Source organism: Diadema antillarum, unplaced genomic scaffold (assembly GCF_040938485.1).
Source record: "Diadema antillarum isolate AM-2024a unplaced genomic scaffold, OU_Dant_1.0 seq00000201_RagTag, whole genome shotgun sequence".
Classification (NCBI taxonomy): Eukaryota; Metazoa; Echinodermata; class Echinoidea; order Diadematoida; family Diadematidae; genus Diadema; species Diadema antillarum.
The window spans coordinates 147,487-174,537 of NW_027271261.1; the positions used below are offsets into that span (position 1 = coordinate 147,487).

Here is a 27,051-nt window from a genome sequence, read left to right on the forward strand (position 1 = left end):
TGCTCTTACCGATATGAAAACTATACCTACTTATGAGGCAGAAAGGACGAACTAGAGACAGCAGTGAATTTTTTTGCACAAATTTGCTCTCAGCCAATCAGATGCAAGGATTTCAGTAGCTTACAACAGTTTGTCCGAAGAACATCTGACAAAACCCTTTATGAAATAACCCCCATGGGCGTGTCATGAAGCGTGTTATCCGACAAATTTTCCACACAAATTTGTTTTCATCCAAGCAGATACAGTACAGTATTTCAGTAGCTTGTGACAGCTGGTGAGAAAAAAAAAAATATGTATGCCAAAATTCCTCATGAAAAACCACCTGATCAATCACTGATAAGTAGAGAGAGAGAGAGAGAGAGAGAGATAAAAGGCAATAGACTGAACGACAGAGGGCGGCAAACAAAGAGCTAAGGGAAGAAGTGAATCACGACATAAGGATAGAATAATTTCTACGTAATTTAAGAAATCTACCTGTTTAGTGTAGCCCTAAACGCAAAAATGCAGTGGCGAAGAACGGACATGACACTGCACAAAATGTAGCAAGGACCTCGTAGTCTCAGCTTATTTTCCTAAATAAATCTACAACCCTGTTACCGGGTCTGTATGTACTGATGATCAAACACATATAATATTCCAAAGATGTTTAAACCCTTGTCAAAACAGAACATATCATGTCGTCCGGGACCCAGGAGTTTTTGTCTTTGTCGTAGTCGTCCTTGTTGTTGCTGCTGTTTTGTTGTTGTTTCACGGTGCAGGGTGAAACTGTGACGTGTGTTAGCGATTCATCAACAACTTCTGAAGACTTGAAACGGGCATTTCGATGAGAGTGCACATGATCAGCGCCGCTGAGTAGGACAATGTCACAAAGCCGGCGTACAGAACGCTCTGTTTATGAAGACAGTGCAAAAGGATAACGATGAAATCGCAAATCGGCATCATAGCGAAATGGATAGCTGCATTTCTGTTCTGTACAATTTTTTTCTGAAGGAACGATGCTCTGATGGTTGCAATCTCAGAATTTATGATTATCCAGCTTCCTTACTTCTTACTATTACTACTACTAACTTCTACTTCCAGATATCAAAAGAAAAACAAAAATATGAGCTCAAATTTTCCTTCTGCTACTGAATGATGTGTCTCATAGCCTAAGAGTGCACGCTCATAATATTATCGACAAAGTCACTCAAGTCAGATTTACACATGCAGTCACTGAAAAGTTTGCAAGTGTGTAGAGTCACACAGTCACTGAAAAGTTTGCAAGTGTGTAGAGTCACACAGTCACTGAAAAGTTTGCAAGTGTGTAGAGTCACACTCACTGAAAAGTTTGCAAGTGTGCACATAATTACATATTATTCAAACTTTCAAATTCGTAAGACCTGAAGGTGGATCGATGAACATGAAAGATTCAAGATTCAATATTATCCTAATTTCCAACAAACAAACAGAGAAGTTATGTACAATGTATATGCAGAGGATATTTGTAATAATAGCAAAATGCGATTTAACAAAATACATATAAAAATGAGTAACAGATGAAGAAAACACAATTTAAAAAACAAAAATATATATACATATGCATAATACAAGTGAACTAAGGATGGGGATGGAAATGGAGGGTCCCACTAAGAAGCAAAGCTTGTACGATATGGGACCCTCAGAAAATACACAAGACAGCGACTAATGGATTAAGCTATACAAACCGATATAAAACAAAATAAAATGAACCAATGTCGACTGACATGAAATCAAATTTGGAAGGAAAAAAAGGAAGGAAAAAAAAACTACAGCACGTGCCATCGTGGACGCAAGGAAACTGGATTCCACGATGTAAGAGTAATGATAAAATACAACCTGGATTGAATATAATGCAAAAAAAAAAAAAATATATATATATATACGTAATTATACCCCCGGTAAGAATGCAGAAGAGATAATAGACATATTGGTATATACGGAACAATAAGAGGAACGTCTGAGGAGGACTTGTGTTTAACAGATTATTTTTCTTTCATAAAACAAAATGAATACATAATTGTTTGATGTTTGAAGAAATGATGACTTGACTGAGATGATAAAACGAACCTCACTCCCATTGGAACTCCCATTCTCCATTCCTGTGATTTTGCCACTTTGCGGAAAGTATTGTTTTGTTCTGTTTTTGTTACTGTTGTGGTTGTGTTGTGCCAATCATACAGTCATACATTTGAAAATGACTGGCCCTGACAAAACAAAAGAAAAACACACAAACTTACAAACTAACAGAGAGGAAAGACAATGTTTTCTTCATTATTACTCACCTGTTGAATCACTGCAGGGTAATAAACCGAAGTGACTTCTCCCGTGTAGAGGTAGATAACTGCTGGATGCAGCAGGTAGGCACAAAACGTCAATCTTGATAGAGGCGCCCAGAACTTCCAAGACAGAAAATGGTTTATCACACCTGTATTTCATAGTTTATAACGAAAAGGAGAGGACAGCTGCTCGTTACAAAGAACCGTTTACCTTCAAATTGCTTATGTCCCTGTCAAAACATTTTTATGACAAAAAAAAAATCAAAAATGAATGGTTGTGTTATCATTAGCATGATAGAAATCATTTATTACAATCATTCGCATTTTGTCAGAGGGACCCTACATTTATGTATGGAAGTATCTGCGAATACCTATATTAAAATGTTAGACCGGTAGAGCGATAGATTCAGATTGGGTCTTGTTTTTTCCCCTTTTGTCTCTTTCCTCCATGAATTCACTTTGTTTACACGCTTTTGTATTCCTAACTCTTTTTAAGCATTTAAAGATGATGATAATACGGTCCTATATACCCTGTGTAGCCTCACCAATATTAGCACAGTTATCATTGGTATACACCAGTATCACCAGGTCCCCATTTCTACAACATGGTCAAGAGGGACATCATGGGTACAAAAAAAAATCCGTTCAAAGATGAAAGCACTTGGCAGGACTTGAATTCGGGACCTAGGTCTCAGAGTCAGGAGTCTAATTCACTATACCACAGTGCCATCATTGCTATGAACTGATGAAGGATTACTATTCTGCCCTACTTTGGCAAAAGGAAGCAAGTGACATTTTCATGGATATTGACTTTCTTTATTGATTTGGCATATCTCTATTAAACTGAAAATCCAAGTAAGAAGTTACAATTTTAGCCCATTTCTGAGATATTCTGGTGGTAAAAGGAAGCAAGTGCACAAAAATTGCAGGGGAAAAAAATGGCAAAAGGAGGCAAGTTACAACCTCATGATATGATTGTCATTTGCTTCCCTTTGCCAAATCATTCATATTTACACACAGTCTAAAATACTTTGGCAAAGGGGAGCAAGTAACATCCTTATGATATGATTGTTACTTGCTTCCTTTTGCCAATTTTTTATGTTTGTTACAAATCTATACTTTGACATGAGGAAGTAAGTTACATAATAATGAGTTTCTACGGAATATCAAATTCTTCGAATTGTCATAAATGCGTCACCACATGACTTGCACGAATACCGACAATATTCCTCCTCACAAATTTCCATGTTGAAGGGCCTACCCAAAAATATAATTTTCTTAATTTGTAGCATTTGTACTCGATGTCACTTGCTTCCTTTTGCCAAAGTAGGGCAGTATTATATCTTAATATTCCAGGAATATTCTCCTCCACCTACTCCTCCTCTTCCTCCTCATTCTTTTCATCAATAAATACATTATTTCACTCTCAGCATTGCCACCATGCATCTTTTACTTACCGCCATAGCCAAAGTGACAAGCAAACACAACCCAGCACAAGGCGAGGGCCCATGCCGGCCGACGGAGGACGCCAAAGGCAGTACTTTCGGCCGTGGTCAGGGAGCCGACTTCGTACCCGGGCTTGTCGAAAAGTCCGTATAGTCCGTAAGTGATGGTCATTCCCAGAGCACTGGCTACTAGCCATCCAAGTAGTACAAGCGCCTGTAAAACAACAACGATAATGCGTCCTACTTCATCAATTGTGTACGTGCATATGCATGTGGGTCAGTATCTTTTCATAATGTTTACCCTTATGAACTTAAAACGAAGTTCCTTGTGTTTGGCCTTTCTAAGAAGCAAAGATTGGGTACAGTTTCCATCTCCTTGTATATTTTTATATTTACACTTTTGTGTAAATGCCTAGAACGAATGAAATCTTCTTCTGCACAATTGCTTTTGAGTTAAAATAATGATCTACCACTGTCTAAAATATAATTGAATAATCATAATTGAAATAGAAAATATTTCCACCCGAACACCTTGGAAACTTATAACATTCATATATCAGTCTCATCGCTGGTATTGTGGCATTGGAAATTATACTCTATGTTCATTAAGTCAACAAATCTGATCTAATTCTCATAATTTTCACTGTGGGTTTAAAACAATGCATTTTTTGTGTGTGTGCTACTAATACTACAGACTCCTGATAAAACATGGATGTACATAATGGAAGGGAGCGTGTGTGAGGGGGTGGATGTAGAAGGGGTGGGAGGGACCAGGTTTGTCGCCGGATCTATTTTCCCTCAACGGCACAGCCTTGGAGCTTGCGGAACAATCACAGTGATTACTTCTAGAATGCGACCATGCACTTACTGGGTGGAGAGTCACATTCCGGCTTTGTCTCCGCCGATGAAGAAAGTACCCCATCGCGAGTCCCATCATATATGCCGGTGCGCATGCGTACGGTTTCACGGTGAATGAAAACAAGCCAGGCTTATGCTCAACCCTGCAGAAGAAAAGTAGGCGGAAAACACTGATATACTTATCAACAACCAGCAGTATGAACATAATCTGCATCATTCTTGAGATTGCATGCGTACTAACTTAATATCCTTTTCCCTTTTTTTTATCAGGAGAATTAGAAAAAGTAATTTCAAATGAATGGAAAGGTTTCCGAATATACGATCATGGAACAAAACACTCAAAAGGTGTAGCTGTTTTAATCAGAAACGACCTTCCAATTGACGTCATAGAGACACATTCCAAAGGTGACGGTAGAGCCATTGCGTTGAGATTTGTAAGCTATGATTCTGTTTATTTCTGCCTAAATGTATACGCTCCGGCGAAAAACGCAGAAAAAGAGCCGTTTTACGCATCATTACATAACTGGGTGAAAAAGATCAAGAAACCAAGTGAAATTATGATTGCAGGAGGAGACTGGAACTGTGTACAAAATAAAAAGTTAGACACAAACGGAATGTCTTACATATATTTACCAAAAAAATATTTTGTTAAATTTCAGCAGTGTTACAATTTAATAGATGTGTGGAGAAAAAAATTCCCGGAGAGGAGGCAATTTACGTGGAGACATCTGTCACTCAGTATATGCTCACGCCTTGATTATTGGCTAGTCTCCAGGGCATACGCTCCGTATGTACATTCCTTAGATATCAAACCAGTGTTAAAATGTGATCACAATGCGGTGACAATGAAGTTTCGGGTGACAACAAAAAAGAGAGGAAGGGGTTTTTGGAAATTGAATAATTCATTACTTAAAGATGAAAAATATAAACAAGGTATAAAGAATATTGTTCAGAAGGTTAAAATGGAGTGTGATAAAATTGATGCTCAGTTAAGATGGGAAATATGTAAGATAAAAATAAAAGAATACAGTATTAGATATGCATCTGAGTTGTCACAAAAGAAGAAGAAATATATCAGGAGCATCGAAGAAGAATATAAAAGATTGAGTATGAGTGTTAATGAAGACCAAAATATTGATGATTTAGACAAGATTAATTGTTTAAAACATGAGATAGATAGATGGTATGAATATCAATGTAAAGGTGCATATGTTAGATCAAGGGCAAGGTGGCTTGAGTCAGGAGAGAAGTCATCTCGATATTTTTTTCAGCTTGAAAAAGCAAAGGGTAAAAAAAAAGAAATAAATAGTATTGAAATAGATGGTAAGATTTTCAGAGAAGATGAAGAGATTTTGAAAAAAATACATGATTTTTATAGCAGTCTTTACGGAAAAGATGATTCCAAGTCTGATATCAAAGACTACACTCGTAATTTAGACTTTAATGTATTAAGTGAGGAAGATGCAAACATCTGCGAGGGGAAGCTCACAGTAAATGAATGCTGGTTTGCACTCAAATCTATGCATTTGAATAAGTCACCTGGAAGTGACGGTCTTAGTGTAGAATTTTATAGATGTTTCTGGGAAGACCTGAAACAGATGGTAATAGACAGCTTGAATCAGGGATATGATAAAAAAGAATTGTCTGTCTCTCAAAGTCAAGCCATTTTAACACTCTTGTATAAGAAAGGTAATAAGAACATATTAGATAATTGGCGACCAATTTCGTTGCTTAATATAGATTATAAGTTGGCGGCTCGTGTTCTGACAATCCGATTGAAAAAAATAATTCATTGTATTATATCCGAGGACCAATATGGTTTTATGAAAAATCGTTCTGCATCAGAGTGTATACGGACAGTTCAGGATGTAATTGATTACTGTCAATGTACTGAAACACCAGCTATTATTATGTCATTGGATTTCAAGAAAGGTTTTGATACTATTAATCATGATTTTTTGTTTGGTTTGTTGAAGGAACTAAGATTCAAAGAATCTTTCATTAGATGGATCAAAACGTTGTATAGTAATGCTAATGGTAGAGTAATGAATTATGGTTGGATATCTGAAGAATTTTTTATTAAAAGAGGTGTGCGGCAAGGATGTCCGTTATCAGCTCTTTTGTTTATCATTGTTGCAGAAATTTTAGCAGCAAAGATAAAGCAGAATGTTCAAATAAAAGGTATTTTAGTACCTAATATTGAATCGGAAAATGAGTATAACGATATTCGAATTATTCAATTTGCTGACGATACCACAATTTTAGTTGATTCTGTTGATTCCTTCACAGAAGTAATGAAAGAAATAGAATTTTTTGGTGAAAATGCTGGCCCAAAAATTAATTGGTCAAAATCTCAGTTTATGAGACTGAACTTAGATATTGAAACTATTGGAGAATTGAATCTCACAGAAGACGCCATAAAATGTCTCGGTATATATGTTGGGAAATGCTATAAAGAAGTTGAAGACCTTAACTGGGAAGGCAAAATAGGGAAAATAAAAAATACACTAGATTTATGGAGAATGAGAAATTTGACATTGTATGGAAAGGTGACCATTATCAAACAATTAGTTACATCTCAGTTAGTATACACAGCTACAGCAGTACCTGTGCCCTTAAAGATCATTAGGTCAGTAAATAGATTACTGTATTCTTTTTTATGGAATTCTAAACGGGAAAAGGTAAAACGCACCGTATGCTGCAACCCAGAAACAGGAGGAGGACTTAAAATGGTCGATTTGCTTTCAAAATGTTTATCTCTCCGTTTATCATGGTTTAAGAAGTATTTTTCTGAGGAACAAATGTCATGGAAGATTTTATTTCAATATTGGACCCAGAAAATTGGCGGAATGCCTTTGTGTTGGAAATTTAATTGCAAGAAAAATGATATATTAAGAATATGCAGAAGGAGAAAAATACCTGAGTTTTACATTGACCTTTTCTGTTCATGGTCTGAGTTAAAGTACATAGACATGTTCAATGTTAATGATATAAAGAAAGAAGTTGTTTGGAATAACAGTCATATTAGATATGACAACGAAATGTTATGTTTCCAGAGCTGGATAAAGGAAAATGTTATCACAGTGAAACAGATTATAGAAGATGGGGAGTGGAAAGACGTTACATCCATAAATGAAACCTTCCGAGACAGGCAGCTGCTCGCCTCATTTGAATTGTCTAAGTTAAAAAAAGCATTCCCCAGGTTTTGGTTAGACAAGTTACGTAATAATATACAGACTCCTGTACTGCTGCACACAGAAGAATTTGATGCTATTGAGTTATCAACAGGTGATAAAATCAGTGTACAGAAAACGTCAGCTAAACATTATTATAGATTATTTTTGCATAAGAAAAAACAAGAACCTTCATGTTTATACCTCTGGCAAGGTTATTTGAATTTACCCTGTGATTTTGATTGGAAAAAGGTATTGCAATATAAGTTTCATCAGATTAATGATAACAGAATAAAGCAATTTAATTTTAAGCTTTTTCATCGAATACTGCCCAGTAAAGATAATTTGTTTAAATGGGAAATTTTGAATGATAATTTGTGTACTGTATGTAATTGTAAAGAAACCACTTGTCATTTTTTGCTGAAATGCAAAAAAATCAAAATGTATTGGAGAGTGGTTTCGGTTTTAATTCGAAATATTTTCGATCTTGTGATAGATATCAATGAAAAAGTCATTATTCTCGGATATGATATAGGTAACAAAAAGATGAAATTAGTAAACCTTTTTTTGAATTATGCCCAATTCATTGTCTACAGGAATTATGTCAGAGAACGCAATGAAAGAAACAAATGTTTGTTCAATGTACATCATTTAATAGAAGATTTGAAAGCGGAATTAAGATTTTATATCAGTTTGAAGTGCAACCAAACGAGATTCGATGATATTGGATTAAGAAGAATACGCAATTATTTTGGTTGGTACCATTGATGTACCCTTCACTTATTTTTTTCCTGTCATAATGATTATGTTGAATGCCTTTTGGATACTTGCAGATAATGTGATTGTAAATATGCGAAGATATGTGGAAAAATAAAGTACCTCAGATGAGGAAAATAGAAAAAAAAATCCTTTTCCCGGATATTTTATTTTTTATGTTTTTTTTTTTAGAAAACGGATGCAATAATAATATAATATGCGCCTGAATATAAGCAATGACTAACGAGACCCAGATAACGCACGTTTATTGTGATAACGAATACAGCTAAACGAAGAAAGATAAACATGACACGAGACACACAGGTAACATACTAGATTATCATCATTCAATTAGATTTCGATTTCGATTTCGATTTCAATTTTCGATTTCAATTTATTCAACACTTTCAGTAAAAACACAGGAAAAATACAGAAAATTGACAACACCATACTATAACAAGGAAAAGAATAATCACAATAATAATCTGTATAACATTACGAATATACAATACATTTGAAAGTATTCGGAGACAGACCGAAAGGCTAGGCTTTATATAAAAGTTCTGTCCCCACACCATTTCATTCATAAATCATCAAAATATTGATTGAAAACATTTCTTTAAGAATCAATACACACATACATACGCACGCACACACTGGTGAGAATTATTACACAATTTCAGCATACTGATTTAAAACATGCAATCTTATAACTAAATTTTCTTTTGAACACACTCAGCGATAAACTCTGTTTTTTTCAACCGGAATGGCATTCCAAACTTTGGGTCCATAAAAAGATATAGAATATATGATGGCATGGTTCTGGCTTCAGGCAGTGTAAAATTATCTTTGATTCTCATATCATATCTTCCATTATAATTAGTTAATCAAACATTTTGGAAGTATCTTCCTAAAAATTAACTTAAAACCGGTGTATACTCAACTGATTTAAGATCTGAATAGGTGGATAATCTCTGATAGCACATATTGCGGTTGACGTGGCCAGCGTCGCAGCTAGACAGATCGACAGCACCCCGCCTCCAATCTTGGGCATTCTAGGAGAAAAAATCCACAAATGTTTGTATTTTTTAATAACTATAATCAAATCTGAAAAAAAAAAATCACTCAACTCACAAAAATGATTTATCACACATAAAAATTCATATCAATATCATACAAACATACACACGCATATATATGTAATCAATTCGTGTGCTAAACATTGGCCTACTGTATTGATTATAAGATCACACTGTTGTTTTGAGGAATTTGTTACAGTATCCTGTAATTAGTGGGGGAAAAAGAAAATAAAACCCGTAAAGCCAGGTTTACAGCAAGTGCGAATTTTGACACAAGTGTTGCCGGTGGTATATTGTAAGCAGTTGTCTGGATCACAGTTCATAACACACCCAGCACCAATTGAAATGTCACATTTCTGCGTTTGCACGTACATGTAGTAGATGCAGTAAGCGAACCACACTTTTTTTGGACGACTCTCAAGATCGCTAATAATCGTAACGTAACAATTATATCATAATACTATATCAAGCTAATTTCCATTATTACTCTAGCAATATTAAAGTGCTACCTATTTTCATGTAAAAACTGTCTGTCGAATGAAATCCCCACCAAGATACTAGAACGGGTAATGAAGTCTCCATAATTATGGGTATCGTTATCACTATACTGGAGTCTAACGAGCATGCATGGTGATCGATATCGTTTTTGCGGCATTCATTTTCACTGTATATTAGTACCAAGACGGCCGTACTGTATTTAGGCGGTACGTTTGAGATGCACTGAGGTGTGGCTACGTGTACATCAGCCGCCTTTGAAAAGAGTATTATCATTCATGTTCCGGTTGGAGGGCTGCAGGTCCCTCGTAACCAGTTTGTGAGTGGACGAACAGAGCGTATTATGCAACCGCTTGTAGCGCACACACGTGTATACTTCAGTAAGAGGTTGTGCGAAAGAACACCATAAAGTGTGAACCCGAGTAGGTTATGACAATTCAGGTTCTTGTATGAGTGCGTGGTATAAAAGAAAAGAATGCTAAGTTGCGTGATTTGTAACTCGGCATTGTGCTAGTAAAACGAGTACTGGCCTATTTGCACCAGGAAAGAAGAGTCGAGGAAATAACTCATTGTCTGGGTATTTCTGGGCACGTTTAACTTGCATAAGTTGTAGGTTTATCTGACAGCGTAGACACAACTCAGACGTAGGTTCAACATTACTTTGAATTGTATTAATCATGATGCATTTCTCTTAAACGGAAATGGGACGCATTGAGGGCTTGCGTAGAATTCGAGCAGGTGTGATTTTTACCGTATACAACGTATTTTTTTCCACCTATTAAATATTAAGGATAGACAATTACACTTTATTCAATAGTTGGAATTAATGTCCTTTCATATTTTGCAAACAAAACTGAACCTGAAAAACACACTCACGCACACGCATGTACGTCCTTAAATGAATAAAACAGTCATGATGCAGAAACAAAGATGCGTACGCCCTATATTGAAAAAAAACAAAAAGGACAACGAAAAAAAAAAATATTGCATTATTATAAAAGAAACTCACCTGAACAGAAGGATAAGGATCGGGATGCCGATAAGAAAGAACTGCATATCTGCTGCGAGGTACCAGGTCCACGAAACACACTGAGCGAACGCACAGAGTAATATCATAAACACTTAGTACCTAGCCGGCCTAAATCATTGTTAAACTAGGGCCCTGTTGCATAAAAAGATGAAATCAAGCATAAATAAATAAAAAAATAAATAAATGAATAAATAAGTAAGTAAGGCATCAGCCAATCAGAGTTGAGTATTCAGAGGCGTTCGTTTGATTTCTGACATAATTATGCTGGATTCAAACTTTTATGTAGCAGGGCAAAGGTGTATCAAGACAGCTATTTCAGGATGTAATCACCAAATGTATAAAAGGTTGGAACGTGGTCAGGATGCATCTCTGGTGTGAAACATGAGTAGCAAAGAATGCAGTCGGACAAAAATCAGGTCTATACTCCATTTGTAAACGTGCACGTTTACACTTGTCTTGTTTCATTGTATCTCACAAAATTCCACAGGTAGAAAGAATAGACCATCACTACATTCAGTACAACCGTAAGTCCCTTAACCCTCCAAAGCAGTGTAAAGAAAAAAAAAAAAACTATCATAGTTTGCTAATGATTTCAAGAACATTTTTTTTTCAGCAATGCTCTATACTTCACTTTGAAAAAACCATAAACATGAACAAACGAATAGAATACAATTTCAAAATTTATGTCCTTTGACGACGGAAAAGGGGAGCTGATGTGCATGTTAGCTCTTTTGGTTTACGTTAATGTAACTTGAAGAGATCGCAATAGATAGTTTTAGCTAGCACAGGCGTACGAAGAAAGTAGCCCAATCTGTGAATTGATGGAGAGTTTATGAGTGGAGTCCCAGCAAATCTAGGGGAGCAAAAAAGGGGGGGGGGGTTGCCAAGAATCTATTCGAAGACACAGAGTTTGAGGAGCTTACGCCATTTGATATATTGGAAGGCACGAAGTTATTAATGAAAAGAAGATTAGTCCACCACCACTGGCGACAGGACTCCGTATCTTTCACTCTGGAGGGCCAGCTAGGTCCTTCCCCCATGTACGGGTACAGGAATGTGTAGAGAAGTATGGTCACAACGACGCAAGGTGTTATCCTGGGCAATAGATCAAAGTCAAACAAAACAAAAACAAGACATTTACCACTCTGCCAGAGGTACAAAAACAAACAAACAAACAAATAAAACAAACGAAACAAACACAAACAAGGCTATGATGACCACAACATTATTATCAATCTCTGAAATATTTTTTTTCAAAGATTTTTGAAAAGTATTTTTCAAAATCCTTTTTTTTTTTCAAAAATGTTTTTTGGAGTAGTACTTAAAGGGGATGGCTATAGTAACTGATGAATGGGAATCAATGGGAATGCTGGGGGATTATTGTTCCAATTTTTGTGGGATTCATTTAAGAGTATATTATATATCTACTGTTGTGTGAAAATTATTTGCTTCAGAATGGTCTCATATTCAAGTATTGTGCAGTTGTGCAGTAGCATGCCCGTCACTGACAGGCATGCTAGCCTGGAACCATTAAAATGCACATTACTTGAATATAAGACCATTCTGAAGCAAATGAGTTTCACACAAAAATAAACATATAATGTACTCTTAAATGAATTCCACAAGAATTGGAACAATTATCCCCAGCACCCCCGTCACACTTATTCGGAATCAGCACGAATCAAGCAGAACCAGCCGGAATTAAAGATTTTCCACATTCGTGCCACATTCGGGAGAAAATTTCAAATCCTAACAGTTTGGTAGGGAATGCTGCTCGTATACAAATGTACATGTACTTAGAATGGACTTCGAATCCATTTCGAATCATTTTGCACATTCCGAATGAATTAGCTCTCGAACGCCTCTCGAATGTACTTAGAACGCTGTAGGAATATTCAGAATATTGTTGGAATGGGGTCAGAATCTTTAGAAAGCACTTCGAATGCCGCACGAGCGCGGTTCGATTGCTGCCCGAGGTCTAATAGTCGGAAAGCGTCTCGCATGCAGTATAAACTCATTTCGAATGCGGTCAGAACGTTCCAGGAATGGCTACCAAATATACATTGAATGTTCACGAATTCAAACAGAATGCATCCCAAAAATTTGGAATACACTTAGAATGTACTTAGAATGCAACATGAATGTCCCGTGTGTGTCAAAAAAGCCGCCAGAACGATCTCCGATAACGTATAAAATGGTGATTTTCACCAGTCTCAACCCAATCATCCTTGGACCATATTGCTTTGCTACAGATTGCTGTCCTCCAGCAAGACCTTCTTGAAAGAGAGTGTCTAGACTAGTTACCCCCTGGGCAATTACCCCAGACCCTTCCCGTGACCCTAAACCTACTCCTAATCCTGAACCTAATCCCAACCCTAACCCAAACTCTAACCCTAAAGCTAACCCTAATCGTTATCTTTACTCTAACCTTTTCATTAACCAGTATTTAACTGGGGGTAATAGTATGAGCATTAATTTTGAGCATTTGAGATATTTTGGCAGAATTTGAGGTGCAACATCGTTCCGATTCGCCCTCAAATGAGATCAGATTGTTTCAAATGCTGTTAGAATGCCGTCAGCATATTTAGAATGCCGTAGGAATATCTAGAATGCGATCAGAGTCCAGTTAGAATACCCTTCGAATAAAAATCTTCATTTTTCCACTTCGGATGCTCCTCGAATGTTTTAAGCATGCTTAAAACATTCGGGCTGGCCACAAGAATGGTCCGAATGTTTGGAACGCACAGAATGTCGTCAGAATTTTTAGAAGGCACTTCGAATATGCAGGAAGGCAGGAAGAATTTTTATTCCAACGGCATCTTAATTCCGGTTCATTCTGCCTCTAGTGTGACCAAGAAGGTTGGTGTGACGGGGGTATAAGATGGCTAACTCCAAGATGATTCTCTTTTTTTTTCTAATTCTTGCATTATAACGCCAAAATGATTCAGTTGTCGACGAGCATTCAAAACAATCACTATTTTATTATAGTTTACATGACGCTCCATTTCATTTCAAGTTTACTTCAATAAATTAAGGTGTAATATCGAAACAGCTGTCCAAGGGGGGGGGGGGGGGGATAAAGAAAACCACACACACAGCCATTGGATCATACCTCAAGTAGCGGTGTACTATCGCTGCAAGCCAGTTGACTCGACCAGCACGTCTATTCAGATACTTGAGACCGGTGTAGGACATCAGGAGACCACTGCAAATGAGAACAAAGATAAGCATACGTACATGTCCACAAAATGATGATAGTCTTAACACCCGTGCAATATTAATCTGCATAATACATTTGCATCATTTCACGACTATTCGTTAGCCCGATCGGCCAATAGTTACAGCAGAAAGCCATTTCTATCATGATTTTTTTTTTCGAAACATCTCTTCTTGATAATGTGAATACATGGGGAAAATCTGGTATAAGGAACCTGACTCGAATAGATTTCTTACTTCACACGTATAAATCTTTGTTAAAAGCATTCCAGTCTCCATCCAATCTCTATTAAATTAGGTAGTCAGGACAAAAATGAATCTGCATTGAGTCTAGCAACGTATACTCATCTTTTTGGATATCTAAGAGGAGTTAGATAGAAGAGAAGTGTAGAAAAGAATACTAGTATCGAAGAGGAAGAAAGCCACGGTTTGGATATCATGAAGTGATAACAATCCAAAATGACACAAAATCGCAAAGAAAAGATCAAAGTGATAAAACAACATTCGTATTAGCTTAATGGCCTTTACAATGCCGTGGACCTTGATATATGAATAAAATATGTTTCCATCACAATAATTTCAAAGTATTCGAAAGTATGCTAGCGCATGTTTTACAACTATTGGTATTGATCAGAAACAACAAGTTAAATTGAATGTTCGGAATCATGACAGTTGCTCCTGCGAAATATGTTCCTCCAAGACATAACCATGACAACCTCTACCAACAGACAATACTCTATCAAAACCCTAACCCTGTAAGTCCGAAGAAAAATAAGACCGGAGAAAAGTAAGACCGGAGCAAATGTCGTGACATCTGATCGTTCTAGGAGTCATGTTCTTTACATTAGGGAGCTTAGATTTTCCTGACGGGGACGTTCAGGGGGGAAAAAACCCTATTCTGAGCATGCGCAGAATCGCGGAGCGCCTGAGTTTTCACTACTTTTACGTCCGTTCAATTCACGACGTCACAGAGGGCTATTTTGCGCACCGATCATAATTATAGTAAGAGCAGTTAAGCCCTCAAAATCATGAGAATTGTGCAAAATTTGACTAAAGCATGAAACTTTCACCAATGTTAGTACATACCATAAGACTCATTTTAAGATCGGGAGGTAAGTCTGATTTGACCTCTGATGACCTCCAGAGGTCAATGAACTTTAAATATCAGTATATTGATGTTTGGAGGCACTTGTGAATGATAGGCCTAGATCTTGGTTACGCTGCACTAAATATGCATTTGATTTTGTACTACAAATCTTCCGATTCTACAGGGCATTGACAGGACTCTACCTTTGACCTCTGATGACCATTAGAGGTCAATAACCTCAAAATACCATAACACAGATCTGTGATATTATTAGTTAATGATAAACATGGTTAAGATGTGCAAAACAAGTATATCTGTTTTACAATTAAATTGTCTTCATATTCCAAAGAGCACGGACAGTGCTCTACCTTTGACCTCTGGTGATCTTTAGAGGATGTACAAAACAAACGTATCTGTTTTACAATTGTAGCCCACATGGCTACTAGCACATAAAATAAAGAATAGAATAGAATAGAATAGAATAGAGAGTAAAAGAAAACAGAACACTGCATTCGTTTTCCTAGTCACCCTGTGACGTCAATATGCTCAGTATTTTTCCCCTTCTTGAAGTTAATGGAAACGTTTATCTTTCTTCCAGCTATTTCCTTTTTTTTTTTTTTGTCAAAACACCCTCTCCAAAGAGGGGGTTTTGAAAACAAACAAAAAATATTTTATTGGTATTCTATGGTCATAGGAATTTATAAGTTAGACATTGACTACTTTCCCCCCTATAGTGATCAGTTCCAATGGCTCTCCATCCCCAAAGTCCCGCGCCAAATTACGGGGAATGACAAGATGGCGAGTTTTTACCCTTTGATCCCCAAATATAAATGATCTTCTGAGCTGGAAGGTCGCCCTCCTGCGAGAATTTATCCCTATAAAGGGCTTTTTATACTTGCAATTTTTTGCTTGGTTCCGCATATATATATGTGACCGTGCACCTCAAAACGAACATAAAGTCGCACACACTGACTTTGCGTGAGGACTGAAAATAAGTGAAATGGGTCAACCTAGCCAAACTTGACTTTTTCATATTTTCTGAAAGAGCGAGTCTTCTTTTACATTATGCTAAAATTTAGTAACATAAAACGGGCAGGAAAGTGTGTTTTTTTTAGCAGTTTATCTCGAACATTTTTGATAGAATAGTGTGATTAGATGTGTCTTTAGAATCCCTTTTTCATTTCTGAAAAACCTTGTCCACACTCTTCACTTTCAACTCTAATAACTTTTGAAAGGATAAGGCTACTGCTTTGAAAGTTGGCATTAATTATGGACAGAATGTGTTAATGAGGCATGCTTAATTTCAGTTTAATTTGATAATCCCTTCATTGTTGTTACTCTGGTGGTTTACTTCCTGTCTTTTGTCCCATTCATTGCACAGCCAGTACGGCTTGGTAAAGATTAAGCGCTTGAATAGAAACTGTACTTCAGAGCCTCTTTTCTCAGTTCACACTTTTCCTGAGTTTGTGCTTTCTTTCCAATATTTAGGTATGGTAGGAGAGTCCATTTGATTTGAGTTATACATCATTTTAAAGCTTAAAATCTGCTCTTTCAGAATATGGTCTTAAGTAAAAATTCATGTCTGGCGACTTTTTGTTTGTTTTGAGGTGCAGTGTCACATATATATATATATATATATATATATATAACGACAATTGTCATTGTCGACCCTGAGGAAAACGAATGTATTCGTCGAAAATTTGGTCTGAATAAATAGCACCGTTGGACTGAAATGCATTACCACCCTACTTTGTCATCTTTTCTGTACTGGTACCAACACGCGGACTACAAGTATCATATATAAGAGAGAAATCGTTTAAGATGAATGACTTTAATTTACGTTTGAAGATATTTCAAGAGATGTAGTCTGATTTGTTAAGGGGCAAATTATTCTACTGTTTGCAGACTTGTAAACATACTTGTATCTTTAGCGAAAACTGCTCGATCGAGTACGGGGACGGTGATAAGTAGGCCCCTTTAATCAAATTATGTATGAACCAAATGGTTTCTGTTGAACATGTATTGTGTTGAAAAGTTCTTGGCAAAATTCCAGGGAAAATTTGAACATGAAAATTCCGATGTTAAATGCATGTGATGAAAAATGTAAACAGTATGTGCGAATGCTTCTATGTTTCTTGCTAAACTTATTTGTTAGTGAGGGAAAGAAAAGAGAAGTCTCGTTCTATTGAACAAGTCTACACCACAACGCCTACGGATATCTAAGCTTGTGGTGGGTTGGAATGTCTTGTTTACAGCACCAACCGAAGTACAGATTAATTGGCACGCTATCTTTTGAAGAGAAACAATAGTTTGTTTCACATTGTTAGTGGGAAAAGAAAAGAGAAGTCTCTCTTCGTGAGAGATGTTCAGATCCCGCTCTATACCACAACGCCTACGGATGACTTTGCCATATACCTGTTCTTAAGCATCAACCCAAAATATGGTCTCCTCTCCCCACCTTCCATGTTTAAGCGTATAAATTTTGTCCAGTGCAAATTGGATAATGTTGCACATAATTTCATGCAAACTAGGCTGCATTACTAACCCAAACATAAATATTATATTTGACGTCACTGCCATCACTGAAGACACGTAAGCTTCATTTCTGAAGTAATTGACCGCTCACATTCCTGAGACCTTTTACTATGAACCAATGCTCTGTGGAATATACGTACATGCTTTGATTATAATGTCAAGGCGTGATTTGTACATGATTAAACTTTTAGGATTAAACCAATGAAGCCAAACATCAGTATTTGTCATCCTAAACAAATTTTGATATTCTAAAAATCTGACCTCACATTGTCCTTAGATGTCAAAGTTGGACATACACAGGGTAATGACCAATGTTCTGTGGATAAGCAGACATTTCTACTGTAGCATAAATGCTAATAGCATAATGCATGATTGCACACCAGGTATACGGTTAACCATTGAATATACCTCAAATATCAATATTCTGATATTTTGAGGTCATTGACCTGTCACAGTCCTCGGAGGTCAAAGGCAGAGACATGCAAATAATTTCCCTTGATCTGACGGATAGGAAAACGATTCAGTTGTAACACAAATGAATTTTAAGACATCGTTATCATGTTTATTATCAACCAATTGCACCAAATATCAAAATCAAAATCTGATAATTTGAGGTCATTGACCTCTGAAGATCATCAGAGGTCAAAGGTAGAAACCTGTCAAGGATCGGTGGAACATTGCGGCAATTCCACTGTAAAAACAAACAAACATGGTTTTAGTATACATCATTGCCGTGTTTATCATTAATCAATGACAAAATATCAATATTCTGATATTTTGAGGTCATTGACCTCTGGAGGTCATCAGAGGTCAAAGGTAGAAACCTGTCAGCGTTCTATGGAACATGGAGACAATTCCACTGTAACAAAAAATGAGTTTCTAGCACATCATTACCATATCTAACATTCATCAATGATGCAAAATATTTGTTTTTATCAAATTTTGAGGTCATTGACCTTTGGAGGCTATCAGAGGTCAATTCAGACTTACCCCCCAATCTTAAAATGAATCCTATAACATGTACTAATACTGGTGAAAGTTCCATGCTTTAGTTAAAATTCGCACAATTTTCGGCTATCTGCTCTACTAGGCTTACTTCGTTCCTTCGGGTGTTCGCGTTCGCGTCGGGTGGTCGCGTTACCCAACATTTCGTAGATTAGGTGCCCTAATATACGAAGGGTCGGGTAAGGAGGGGTAAAATAATCACAATTTAATACAGAATGTTCCTTGACATAAGGCTGATCGTTTAACGCGACTATACGTAAAAAGAGTCATTCAAGTGACGAAGTATCGGGTGAATCAGGGGCGGCGAAACCAGTGAATAAATCAAAGTAAAAGACATTAAACAGGCCACAAAATAGCACAAAAATGGCAATAACAAATAAAAGAGTATAAAATATCCTCAGAAACATAATTCTATTTCTAAATAAAACAATGGCATTACAGGATGGGGAATATGAATATTTAAACTTGCGATCAAAACAGCAAATCTAAAGCGTTGAAATAATTAAGAGTTTTATTGCAAAACGCGCGCTAACTCCATTCTTGTTAATTTGATTGATTGATTGATTGACTGATTGACTGATTATTGTCCACTCTGGAAATTCTTTGTACATCGGATATCACAGCAAAATAAACATTAAATACATCACAGGTATACACCACAGATATATCACAGAATACGAATGAAACTAACTAATACTAACATGCAATTATAGCATATGCAGGACTCCACACTAATTTTTATCTTTGGCGGCCCGATCAATTGAATTTTTATTTTTTGGTGGCTCGAAAGTAAAATCTGGTGGACCGAAAAAAAAATCAAGAAAAACTTAATCGGTCCTACTAAACATAATATTATAGAAAAAGAAATATTAAGTATTACTGAAGTGATACAGATACCCATGGCATGTCTGAAATAAATGAATAAAAAATTCAATCATATTAGCAAATGGGCTTATAGATTATTATAAAAGTTGATGCCTATATTAAGTGGTCAAAACTTACATGTGAAATGATAAAGTGGGAGCATTGCAGATATTGGTAAACATTCGACATTTTGTTTTGCCATTGTAAAGATCCGAAAGTTACCGTTATTCACTTCTGCTTGTAAAAGCAATCATCCAACACTTACTAGTATTTTAACACCTTACGGCAGCCGAATGCTGTACAGTTAATCATTTCAAATGTAAAAGCAAATAACTGAAATTTCATTTTAGCATCATACGGAGCTGAATGTTATCCTCATTCATTCCCGCACGTGAAAACAAATAGGGCCTATCCACTTTTTATTTTAGCGTCTGAGTCGATTGATATCATTGATTATTTCCAGATGTAAAAGCAACATTTTGTTATTCATTTTAGCATCGTCCGGAGCAGAACATTACCGTAATTTCCAGATTTAAGAGCAAACATCCAACATTTGTTTTATTATCGTACGGAGCCGAATGTTATTGCTGTCTACTTCCGAAAGTGAATTGAATCATCTGACGATTATTTTAGCATCGCACGAAACCGAATGTTACTGTTTTTCATTTTTGAACTTCAAGGCAGACATCAGACTTTTATTTTACCATCAAACGCCGCTGAATGTTACTGTTATTTCGAAATGTAATAGCAATATCCGACATTTATTTTAGCATTGTAAGGAGAAGAATGTTACTGCTATTCCGAATAAAACGTCAAAGCAAACATTCGACATTCATTTCAGCGTCTTCCGGAGCCGAATGTTGTCCTTATTCATTTTCAAGCGAAAAATCAAATATCTGACACTAATTTTAGCACCCTACGAAGCTGAATCTTACCGTTATTCATTTCTAAAAGTACAAGCAAACATCCGACATTAATTTTATTTTAGTATCATACGGAGTGGAATATTACCGTTATTCATTTCCAAAATAAAAGCAAGCATCTGATATTTATTTTGGCATCTTACGGAGCCGATTGTTACTGCTGTCCATTTCCAAAAGTAAAAGGCAAACATCCGATTTTTTTTTTTTTTTTTTTTTTTTTTTGGTGGCTCGATCGGGACACCGGTAACTAGATTCTGATCATATCAGAAAAGAATTCCATCTTTTCAGCCAAACAACACAAGTATTCGCAGTGATCTGAAAGAATGTCTCCATAAATGATACTATGTGGTTTTGTACAATAAAGGACGTTTATCCTGAAATAGGTCCCCACTCCATTCACCGCCATTCAGTTACACGTATATAATTTGTATTTCGTCATAGTGCAGCCGGTGACTGCTATCAACCTCCATAAACTTTGCACATGGTAGACACTCGCACCTGTGCCAGAGGGGACCGATATCACGATTCAGCCCGATAAAGTCCATGGAGGCGGTATGAGCTAGCTGTCACCAGCAGTGAAGAAATGAGTGGAGACAGAAACCACGATAATGCCGATAACAATGTTGTCAAGACTTTCAGATAGAACAGGAAGGACCAGATCGTTGTAATCCACGAGTCGAGACGATTAAAACTTTCGCCGCACATAATACTGTACAATATGAATGACCGTCATTTGAAACCTGCATTATCACTCTATCGCACGCGAGCGTACCGCTTTGCCATAGTTATGCACGGCGAGCATTATGTGCTGCTAGCCTTGTATACAAACGCTCGTGATAATTTTTTCAGAGTAAAAACGTAGGAATACAATCGCGTATTCGGAGATAAAACACGCGATCGTTCGTAAATTCGCACTGGCTTTTTCTCGAAGATTCGGGTAAGCTGTACCCGATACTTCGTAAATAATAGGGGTCTAATTCTCAAATGCTCCACCCGACCCTTCGTAGATTAGGGCATATAATCTACGAAAGGTCGTGTATCGCGACCACCCGACCCGAACGCGATCACCCGATGAAACGAAGTAAGCCGCTCTACTAATATGGGAGCGCCTGTTTATCTTTTATACGCTCAACTCCCGGCCGCGTCGTGCTTGCGAAAACTCCCTATTTTTTAGCACGAACAGGGAGAAAGGAGAAAATCAAACGCAATCGTCCTCTCAAACGTCTGCGTCATAAATCTAAAGCTCCCTACGGGCAAAAGGAGCAGAATTGAAATAGAGACAGCTGACGAGAGAAAAAGAGAGAGAGGGAGGGAGCTCAGGGAGGCAGTGAACTGCTCATCATGTTTATTTTTTTTAAAATAAAACTTATTTTGTGAAAGCAGAGAACTGTCGTTCATAATTATCTTACCCGATGAAAAAGAAGGAATCGAGAGCGACGTAACCATTTAATACCACTTGAAAGGTGAACCATTTGGCTTGAACGGTGATAAACCAAACCGAATTACCTGGAAGGGAACAAAAAAAAAATGATATCAGTTTTGGAGGACTTGAGAAGAAATTGTCAGCTCAAAGATGGATTTCCTTTCCTCTCGGAGCTAGATCATGTTTGTTGGTTTTAGTCGTTTCGATGGTTCATTTTTAATTTTGTTTATTCATTTATTTAGTTAATTGGTTAATCGTAATTTAGTTATTTGTTTACTCAGTAATGTTTATTAAAGATTATCCTCAATAATGATAATATATATATATATATATATATACATATATAACTATTTATTCACTCATTCGTTTATTAATTAATTAACTTATCTTTCTATCTATCTATTTATTCATTTAGTTATTTTGCTTGGTGTAGACTGTCTCTCGGCTTCTACCTGAAACTCATAGGTTATACTACCATCTTAGTCTTCCAAGATGACACATTATTCATGGATAACTTTATAAAGTGCAACTCCATTTGATAGATTTAATTAACCCGTTGAGGGTGAGTTTAATTTGCTGTAAAACGCATTTTCCGTTGAGACCTGCCAGATTATACTTGGACTAGTCTTCCCAGCAGTTTGAGAAAGTCAAACAAAGAGTAGCAAATTCAAGAAGTAAAAAAGAAAAAAAAAACAGTGCTCACCTTCAATGTTTCCCACTTTATAACAAGGTAGTGGTAGAGGTGGTAACCACAAATACAATTTGGGGGTGTTGATATCATGACTTGTCCAGTCTACTCAAAACCTGGACATTCACTTCACTTCCCTTTCCAGATTAGAAATTATAGAACAAACAAGTTCGATCTCTTGAACCAATGCTATTGATGTCTTGTATTAAACTAGCTACAATTACTTTTTTCCCTAGTAATTATGAAATTGTATGAGATTTTTGAACAAAGCAGTCTGGGAATCGTGCGAAATTTGACAAAAGGCTCATTTCATTATACTGTCAAAAAAGGGGATTTACGAGCCTTGTCATCCATATTTCAATCTATCGAATTCAAAGCAAACTTGAATGGGAAGAAATTGGAAACTGGAGTAATACATCTAGAGTCTCTTTCGGACATAAAATACATCATGAGATCAGCGCCCTCTTAGCTGAAATCGATGTGTTTTTCAATGTTCGCACTTTCAGCTTTGCATTACATCTCACACAGGCCTTCCGCAGATTATTGCATGTCAATAGCAATTAGTTTTTGTCCTTGGATTTCGAGCTTATCTGTGTTTGTTTATTTGGCGTGTGTTACAACCGAGTAAGGACAAAAATGCGTCCTTCCAACTCCACATTCAGGTTGGATATAGTTTTTCAAGGTTCGAAGGAAACTGTTATCACTTTTTGTGTACACACACATAAAAAAGGCTGTTCGATTAGAGTGAAACCGCTTTACGTGTTAATCTCTGTAATCCGATAGTCGTAACCTTGGTCAGAGAGGTGTACAAGATGACAAACACAATGCGAGGATAGAAAGCTCAGATTAGTTCAGAATCTTGACTGAAGGCAAGGCTGCACACTAACCCATTTTTCTACTGGTTCGGCCCGTCCGTCGGATCAGTATAAATGCCTACTTTTTTTTTTCCATTTTTCTTTTCACTAGCCCATTCCTGAAAAAAATTATCCCTGGTCCGAAAATGATTTTTACTAGTCAGGGACAGTCGGACAAGTGCCAGTGTGCAGCGTCGCTGAAAAACCAATGCCTATAGTTCTTCAAAGGGACAAAAGTTGGCCAAGCTGTATGTCTCTCACCTATTGCGTCACTCTTCTGCTGAAAGCTAAACGAGTGGCCCAGGATGATCCAGAACATGCTGATGACCCGTATCCCGTGGATACATCGAATGTCGTCTTTTGACCCGGAAGTGTTCATAAGAGAAGACATCGACTTCTTGAGTGAGAAGCAAAGGAAGATCCGCTTCCAAGTCGGTAGAACTGGAAGGACAATAGTAATCATTTGTAAACCCTAATTAGCACATGGCTGACTCAAAAGGGAGTATTTTTTTTTCTTTCAAATAATTATGTTCACAAATACTTTGCTATTCTTCCTCGTTCTCAGTAGCACAATGAATCATGTGTCTAAATGCATGTTGGGCATAATGTGAGATATCTCATAGTATCATAATTCCAAGACGGTAGTAAATTCTCATGCAATGGACGAAATTCCAATTACGTCATAAATCCATGGCTCAATTTGCCGATGGGCAAAAACTACGTAGAGCCTATACGGGCAAGCACGTACTAAGCGTCACAAATCCCATCGCTTGCGATTCATCAAGCCAGTCAGAAAAGCATGCAGGCGGGTATTCGGATATATACATACTGTAGGTGATACGAGTAGCGCTAGCTAGCTATTGGCTAGCACGTACTGAAGTCCTGAAAAGGCGAAGCAGTGTGTGCTAAACATTGACTTGTTAACCATTTTCTGAAAGTTTCAAATATACAAATTTATATATAGATGGTAAAGAGATGTGTTGCTGTAATGGCTGCACAAACAGATGAGTCTGCGTTAACGATAAAAAAGTCAGATTTTATAGAATACCAAGTTACAACGATTAATTCTCCCAGACGCGAGCAGCTTGACTATCGGCCACGAAAATAAAAACAAACACGGGGTATGACATGATTGTCAGCAATAACACCTATTCCCGAGCTGATTAAAGATTACATACAATGTCATTGCATGATTTCAAAACTTATATCTAGTTGTTGCACTAGAGATCAACATGTCAAAACAGGTGCTTTGTTTCATATCATAATATAATAATTATTGATGGACAATTGTAGAAAAAAACCCTGAACCAACCACAAGTAAATAGCACTGTATGAGAGGTTACAATTGTTGCATCGCATCTGAATCATTGGCAAGAATTTCACGTATTCAGACTGAGGCTGGTGATCATACAATTCAATTTGTTTTGCAATTATAACAACACCATCTGTACGAGATACACAGGTATTGCCGTACCATTCCCCTATGCAGGCGTTTGACACGTTTAACAATGGGAATGATAAGGGATACATTGTACATAGATCTTCAACCTGGATATGAGAATGGAATTTGAAGTTAAATTCAAATTTGGGGATATTCCAAGGCACAATGTTTCGTCCTAATACCTGCAGGGAAAAAAAAAAAAAAAAAAAGGTCTCAAATGTCAAAGCTTTACCACAACATAATAATCAATAGCACATCTATCATGCCTATAACATTTCACAAATTGACTGCTCAACTCGATAGACAATAGCGCTATCTTTTCCTCTTTTTTTTTTCTCTTTTTTTTTTTTGATGATGGGGGGGGGGGACATGAAAGTTCATACATTTGGCGAAATAATGCTGGGTTTATCTATCAAGGCGAGTGAATAATATAGGAAACCCGGCAATGAATGTGAGTGTTACGAACCAGGGCCTGAACTATTGGACAGTCCTTCAGAGATACATTACCTAATTCAAGTTTGCTTCCATCAGTTGGGACATTACAAGACTTGCTGTGTTCGTGGATGTCGTCCTTGGTCTCAGCCACCCTGCTCTGGAGGATGGAAACCTCTTCCTCTTGGATAGCTCGCCCGCTCAGATGGAAATCGATGGCAGTAGCGCACAGAGTCAACAGGCATATGAGCGAGATGACAATCCTGAAGAGGTGGACAGCAAGAAAGACACTTATTCGATCCAGATGGCTACTAAAACCAGTTGGTGCCAGGATAAGAATAGTGGTTTTTCTTTATCCAGGGTAGCCTCTTGGCTCCTTAGGGCTGCTTCTGCTCCTCTATAATGCTCTAATCCGTAAATCCGTAAGAGCGAGCATTTTCTTTTTCCGTTATTGCTGGAGTTGTTATTTTATTGAGCAGCAAAATCACCGGCACGTAAAACATTACACATACGTCATACATATGCGTTTGTATGTAAGTAGATATAACTGTATGTATATTGTTTGTTTGTTCATTGTCTTATACCTTCTGTGATTGTCTGTTGTAACGTGATAAATTATGTAGCCTGTTTTAAAGCGCCATGAGTATATTTTTCTAGTAGAATGAGTGCTTTGTAAGATTTCATTCTATTATTATTATTTTTATTATCATTATTATTATTATTATTATTATTATTATTATTATTATTATTACTACTACTACTATTATCATCACCATCACCATCATCATCATCATCATCATTATTATTATTATACATCGGGGTGGGATAATCTAATAATCCTTACAGAGTAGCGATAAACCCAGCGTCTGTTGTGGGGTCTCCAGTATATTCACAGGTGACTTGAGCTCGTATGTGCGGGAAGACTTCCTTACCTGCAAGAAAAAAAAAAGAAGTAGAGAAAAAGAAAAAAAAGCAAACAAACAAGAAGTGAATCTCCTTTATTCCCCAAACCCGACAATTTAGAGTCTCCGCATACAGCGTATACACAGAGAACCTGACAGAATCCCCGACAGTCTATAACGTTCGTGTTGTGCAGATCTTCGATTGAATATGTACATTGACATAATACAGTTGTTTGATGTTCTCCCTGTCCCCACCTGTTCAGGTGCTTTTTAACGGTTACCGTTCGACATGATTAAAGAGGGTTTTTTGTTTCTTTTTATAACTGATTTTTGTGTAGGTGCTTGCCAGATCATACAGTATTCAGTGTGACAGTGATTCCAACGTCAACATGGTAAGACCGCATATTCACAGCTTGAACTATCAGATGAGTTAATGAAAATCTTTTCTCTAGGACGGCATTGACTGGGAACATGAAGAAAACATATCGTCAAATGGATTAAAATATATGAAGAGCACGTCACAATGGTGCTGCCATGCAGCATGCTTCCAA

The 27,051-nt window shown here is 36.9% G+C and overlaps 1 protein-coding gene across 2 annotated transcripts; it reads right to left on the bottom strand.

Annotated features, from left to right (window-relative positions):
• Nucleotides 1-614: 614 nt before the first annotated feature.
• On the bottom strand, nt 615-25,804 carry LOC139728811 (nose resistant to fluoxetine protein 6-like). Of its 2 annotated transcripts, XM_071639748.1 has the most exons (11): nt 25,674-25,804; nt 23,987-24,166; nt 22,170-22,266; nt 14,243-14,335; nt 12,054-12,225; nt 11,110-11,189; nt 9,471-9,581; nt 4,608-4,740; nt 3,752-3,953; nt 2,301-2,443; nt 615-888 (listed from the first exon to the last, which is right to left on the bottom strand). In XM_071639748.1, exons 2-11 carry the CDS (start codon nt 24,114-24,116, stop codon nt 778-780), a joined length of 1,272 nt encoding a protein of 423 aa, XP_071495849.1. In that variant the 5' UTR covers nt 24,117-24,166; nt 25,674-25,804; the 3' UTR covers nt 615-777. The 2 variants fall into 2 exon arrangements, with proteins under 2 accessions (XP_071495849.1, XP_071495848.1); XM_071639747.1 differs by lacking the exon at nt 25,674-25,804 and having other exon boundaries at nt 23,987-24,199.
• Between the last annotated feature and the right edge of the window lie 1,247 nt (nt 25,805-27,051).